The 5,859-nt window shown below is 42.4% G+C and overlaps 2 protein-coding genes across 2 annotated transcripts in view; one reads left to right on the top strand and one right to left on the bottom strand.

The window, feature by feature from the left end:
* Positions 1-797, top strand: part of LOC116377804 (DNA topoisomerase 1-like) — a gene marked incomplete at its 5' end in the record, with an annotated part of 1,433 nt that extends 636 nt beyond the window's left edge. The window contains 3 exons of the mRNA XM_031839537.1: positions 158-285; positions 478-578; positions 773-797. Coding sequence (XP_031695397.1) covers positions 158-285; positions 478-578; positions 773-797 — 254 coding nt within the window. The remainder of the gene's footprint in view (positions 1-157; positions 286-477; positions 579-772) is intronic.
* Positions 798-2,353: 1,556 nt separating this feature from the next.
* Positions 2,354-5,295, bottom strand: hsbp1b (heat shock factor binding protein 1b). The gene is made up of 4 exons (XM_031839538.1): positions 5,092-5,295; positions 3,902-3,968; positions 3,596-3,722; positions 2,354-3,277 (listed from the first exon to the last, which is right to left on the bottom strand). The coding sequence occupies exons 1-3, from the start codon at positions 5,134-5,136 to the stop codon at positions 3,601-3,603; spliced, it is 234 nt and encodes a 77-aa protein (XP_031695398.1). The 5' UTR covers positions 5,137-5,295; the 3' UTR covers positions 2,354-3,277; positions 3,596-3,600.
* Between the last annotated feature and the right edge of the window lie 564 nt (positions 5,296-5,859).

Raw genomic sequence — 5,859 nt, forward strand, 5'->3', positions numbered from 1 at the left:
TGTGTGTGTGTGTGTGTGTGTGTGTGTGTGTGTGTGTGTGTGTGTGTTTCAAGGTCAAGATTGGACAGCAGCATGATTAAATCTTTATCTCTGGTCAGATTTGTGTTTTTCGTGGGATTTTCCTGTTAAAATACAAATAACTTCTGTCTCACTCCAGAGTCCGACAATGAGCCAGAGAAACTGCTGTCCTACAACAGAGCTAACAGAGCAGTTGCCATTCTGTGTAACCACCAGCGGGCGCCGCCAAAGACCTTTGATCAGTCTATGGCTAACCTTCAGGCCAAGGTAAGAATAGCTTGACTTGGTTTATTCATCACATTGACAGGGGATGATATTGTCCTGTTCCTGTGTCACTGTAAGGTTGTTGAAAGGCCAGTGCAGATTTCATAACCTTTCCAGCCTCGGATCAGTGATATTTTAAAGCTAACAGAAATCCATATATAAAAACATGTCCATTTCCATATGTGCTCCACCCAGATTGATGCTCGAAAGGAAGCGCTGTCCCTCGCAGAAACGGAGCTGAAACAGGCCAAGAAGGAGGCGAAGACCAGAGGCAGCTCGGACCCCAAGCAGCAGACGTACGTGTCTCAAATAGTGCTGAAAAAAGCTGTGGTCAAAACAATTACAATAACAAGTAGCAAAGAGAAAGGTACCCGGCGGGTTTAAATGCCTCCAAACAGAGATAACTGCTTCACGGTGAATAATGAGCCGTAGGTGAACGCTGTGAGAAAGAAGGTTCCTGACCATGAAATTGTGTTTGTTGTGGTGGCAGTCCTGCTGTTACCGCACAGAGATGAGCTTCCCTGCTATTCCTTTTAGTCTTTGGGCCTAGAGCCAAAAGGCAATTACCAACACTCCGTTAGTCGTACCTCGCAGTGCAACGGACAACTGCTTTTTCTGTGTATTGCCTTTAATTCACGATCTAAATGTTTGTTCACTGGATACTCATGATTCAGAGAGCAGTATGTAGTATTGCGTTGCGCGCAGAGAAGGAACACTTGTTTCTGTGGGATGTCTGGGGAGATTTTTGTACATGCATAGGTTTTCTGCCGCTTGGGACATTTGCTACTTTCAGTTATTTACACAAAACATCTTCTGAATTAGGCTGCATACCGACGAAAGCACACTTGACCACAATGTGGACAGAATTCGCATTGAAAGACTGAAGCTATATGTTTTCTGTCAGTCTGGTGGAGCGGAAGAAGGCAGCAGTGAAGCGCTGTGAGGAGCAGCTGCTGAAGATGGAGGTCCAGGCGACTGACAGGGAAGAAAACAAACAGATTGCACTGGGTACCTCAAAGCTCAACTACCTGGACCCACGCATCAGCGTGGCTTGGTGAGTGAACACTAACACGGACTCTCCAAAACACATTTTGCCGACAAACTCGCTGCCTAAAGTCATGCACCTGCTGTGCCTACGTGAGAGCACTCAGACAAACTGAGGTTTCCAATAGAACCACCTCCACCTAGGGCCTGTAGCACAAAGCAAGATTAGTGAGTCAGCTGCCCAATTTGGGGCTTAACTTGGGCTTTCTAGTTTTGTGATGCTGGTTCTCTTTTACTCTGTGTTAACCACCATAGTAGCCTGAGTTGCGTGGCCAACTGGGCATGTTCAGCTCAGTGGATCTGATCAAAATGTGTAAATAAACCACTCACTGACTCACCAGTCTTTCTTGAAAAGCTCCTGCTATAAACCATTACCACAAATAGCAGGAAGCTAGCGGACACTTGTCAATAATGCACAACACAAGGCGACTTTGTAAATAGAGAATCTTTTCTATAGACTCATTGAAAGATATCTGCAGTAGCATAACTAAGTCTCCAGATCAATATAAAATATTCTTCTAATCTTTTAATTAATGTTCTATCTGTAGTTTTATTCTCTTCGGCATCAAAGCAAATCTGGTGTTACTTATAGCTATGAAGTTGTACAGTGCTTGTATTTATTCATTACAATAGTTTGTTCATCTTCAAACACAGCACTGTCAGTAAATCGAATCAATTCAATACCAATTATGCTCACAGTCAACCTTTAAATCATGTTCACACTCTTGTATAGCCCATTATTACATGTTGTTTATTTCTATTGATTGCATTCTATCAGTGCTTTTACATTCTCTATCAGAATACCTCTGTACTTTGTTTTAAGAGGAAAGATTTGGGACCTGTCAGAAGACCAAACGGTGCGTTAAACTATTTATTTTTCCATTTGTTCAGGTGCAAGAACATGGAGGTACCTATAGAGAAAATCTACAATAAGAGCCAAAGGGACAAGTTCGCCTGGGCCATCGACATGACGGAGGAAGACTTTGAGTTCTAACTTTAAAATGCAATCAAGGAACCGGTCACTTTATAATACATACAGAACTTTAATATTGCACTCATATGTTCACTACTGATTTTGTACTTCATGGTAATGTGTGACATGTTTTGCTTACCGCTGTTTGGCTTCATTTTGTTATTTTTGTTTGCCCTCATTTGAATAAAGGTTCCTACTATGCAGTTAAGCAACATTGCCTCTAATTCAGTTCACATTAAATGTCAGTTCATCTTCAAACATCTTATTGATCATAGTAGACCGTAAATTCCCAATTTCGCAGCCTAGTTGACCATTAAGTGTAAAAATTGTCATTTAGAAACAATCTCTGCCAAAAAAACACCAAACACTGACGTTTCAGATAGTTTGCAAGATCAAATGAAACACTGGCATAAAAAAATAATTACAGAAACAATTGGCACCTAGGAGTTATTTATATTTTTAAAAATTCACTCGGCAACTGGCCAAATATTTATTATGTAATACATGACAGAGAGCATTGTATTAAATAGCTTTAATAGAAGAAAATCTGTTGGAATTGGAATGCATCCCACAGTATGGTAGTACCGGTGCCGTTTGGTTTCAGATGTTCACTGTGCCCGTTTCCCCTGTTGGTAGGGATGGAGGTTCCACTGGCCTACTAGCCTGCAGGTTGTATTCGGCACAGGCTCGGGCAAAACCGCCCCCATCAGCCCATCCGCTCACAGGATTTCATTCATTACGATACGATGGCATAGAAATCCTTAAGCTGCATTCCTGCACATGGTTCTGAAGGGCACAGCACACTATTCTAACTTACAAATGACATCCAACTTTTCAAGTCATTACATAACTAACCGTTTATCACAATATTCAATATATAAAAAAAGCATTTCACAACGACACACCAAATCAATAAGTCATTTTCAGGATCGAAAAGTCTGCTGCTCCTGAATGTAGGACCGACTTCACACCGGGAACCTGCGGGACACAAAACAATGGTCTGCGTTGGAGTAAACGGGTTTAAAGAAGGTGGTGAATTCATTTATGAATACATGTGTGTGCATTTATCCACGTTTACATCCGACACAGCCAAATAAACACTACATCCTTAATACAATGATTAACAGACACTAAACTATAAGCAAATGACAGTCTCCAATCTTCTGATGTCTCTATATACTTAGGATTCATGAGTCGATCAGGAAGAGGGACACAACCATGGACCTTGAAGCAAAATGGAAGGTATGAATAAGGGCTACGAGGGTATGCTGGTGGGTAGATGAGTCTACGGCTTACCTTCATTATGAGCCTTGACCCTCTTTAGCCTTTTCTGGTGCCGCCTCGATCTCTTCAACACCAGCCTGGGTCATCAGGTCGGCGATGTTCTTCTCCAAGTCATCAATGCGCGTGCTCATCTCATCAAGTGGAGAAGCAGTTAAGGCATATAAATAACACAAGCTCACAAAGTTACTCCTGAATGGGTAAAATAATGTCCCACAGATTGAGACATCAATCCATCATTTTAGATTAGAATATGTACCACGAATGCATTTCATCAGCGAACAATCGATAGCTTGTATTTTAAATGCTCAATTAGGATATTCCTCCCGATGATCTGGTCTGACATGGTCTGGAACTTGTCCTGCATCTGTTGCAGCAGTGTCTGGACCTGTGAAACGCACAAATACATCTACTGATCAGAGTTGGTTCACTGAAGATGACAGCCATACATCAAATGCACCAGTTTAATTTAAGTTTGACACGAGAGGATTTAAGTATTGATGTCGTCAGTGGACTGTGTACCATTAACAATCCCTCTGGCACTGAAAAACATCAGCACTCCCACTCTGATGCACCATGCCTGTGGTCTATGAATGATTTAAAAAAGCAGCAGAACAATGATAACACAAGTATCTGGTTTCCTTGACAACAAAGTAAAAGCTCTGTTTCCATGGGAGATTGATTCCTTAATTCCCCGCGATGAGAGAAAAGTAGGCGCCACAGATCCATACTGTTCTGTATTGCTGCCCATCACATAATGTGGCTCTATTACACTGTTCTCTAAAGCAGTGTCTGTGATCAACAGTTTAATTTCACCAAATGTGTTCTTCAGATGCTTGTGGGGAAGAGGTACCCTCATCACCAGGGGCAGTGTGACCAAATGAAGGTTAATTAAAAACAAACATGTGTATCACTGGGCGTCCTCGAGGAAGGGGTTGGAAGTGTTCTTAAAAGACGCTCTAATCGACAATGGCTGTAAATACAAAAACGTAAACAAAAATATAGGGAAAAAAGAAATGAGATAAAACTACCACAGGGGAGGGTTGAAGGTTTAGGAGGGTACACATGTAGTGTCATGTATGCTCTTCTCCATGACGACACTCAAACATAGAGTGATATTACACTATTCAATATAGCGTTAATGGAAACTTAACTACAATTAGACCACGCGTCTCTACAGAAGTAACATTACACAGGAACAACCCTGTTTGTGTAACGCTACGCGGATTACTCTATTGTGATTTGGTGATGCCACGTAAAAGCTGACCACTGCTGTTACATAACGTGCTAAACAAAGGTCAGGACTCCAGTAAACACGTTCAACACGCAGAGCGCATACACCTGTTTAACTGCACAAACTAATAAACATCAAATGCCATCGACGTGCTACAGTCTTGCTAGCTTGTGCTTATAAACTAGCTACTAGCTTACCACCGTTAGCATTTAGTGTATGCCATTGCTAGCTAGGCTGCTATAGCTAACGCTAGCTTGCCATCTCGATCGTGACTCACCACGTTGGTAAGGTCCTGCACCGACTTGGGATCCGTCTCAGACATGTTGTGGTGTAAGTTATTATCGGCGGCTGAACAGTACTAAAATCCAGAAAGCAGTGTACCGATTATGTTCACTATCAGGTGTGTGTATCTGTTTGAAATAGAGCAGAGCAGTCCCTGGCACCACCCACTGCACAGTCAGCTGTCCTGCAACACCAATAGTCTCGCGAGAGCTATGTCAGGGTGCTAAGTAATGTGGAATATGGAGTGTTTTTTAAAATAAGGAGTATGCACATTACTTTCGTAGTGTTGTTTAACCCGTATGGAGAACACCACACATGCATTCATTGCATTTGTTTAGTACAGATCGTCTGCATCCCTTTAAGTGTTTTAACGAGGAAACGTTACATGTTTAATGTTGGAATATGGTGACGTTAAGTCTGAAAATAATAGTGAACAACGATGTGTGTGTATTCTGTGCGCGAGTGTGCACGTGTGCCCCGTGCGTGTTCACATCTTGAGATCGGATGTGCACATCTTGAGAGCGAGTTGGGATTTGAAAGTTGGAGCAGCCAGGGAACCGGGGGGGGGGGGGGGGGTTAAAGTTGAAACACTCGTACCCGTGTGAGTGTGCGAGCTGCTGTTTTTGTTTTGACCAGCTGAATGAAGGCGACTGGTGAGTACAGTTGGGTGCTGTTCACGGTTTACCTACAAAATACCGAATGTTAAACAATGCCACCTAGACAGACGTATACATTGGTGTCAGGGGCGATACGCAATCAGAGG

The sequence above is a fragment of the Anarrhichthys ocellatus genome, unplaced genomic scaffold (assembly GCF_004355925.1).
Source record: "Anarrhichthys ocellatus isolate YVR2014 unplaced genomic scaffold, GSC_Weel_1.0 scaffold1701, whole genome shotgun sequence".
Classification (NCBI taxonomy): domain Eukaryota; kingdom Metazoa; phylum Chordata; class Actinopteri; order Perciformes; family Anarhichadidae; genus Anarrhichthys; species Anarrhichthys ocellatus.

Bases quoted from the DNA above. Each gene is read 5' to 3' on its own strand.
- hsbp1b (XM_031839538.1), bottom strand. From the start codon at position 5,136: ATGTCTGAGACGGATCCCAAGTCGGTGCAGGACCTTACCAACGTG. The intron at 3,969-5,091 runs GTGAGTCACGAT...TGCGTTTCACAG, and splicing joins TGCAGGACCTTACCAACGTG to GTCCAGACACTGCTGCAACA. The intron at 3,723-3,901 runs ATATCCTAATTG...CTGCTTCTCCAC, and splicing joins AGACCAGATCATCGGGAGGA to TTGATGAGATGAGCACGCGC.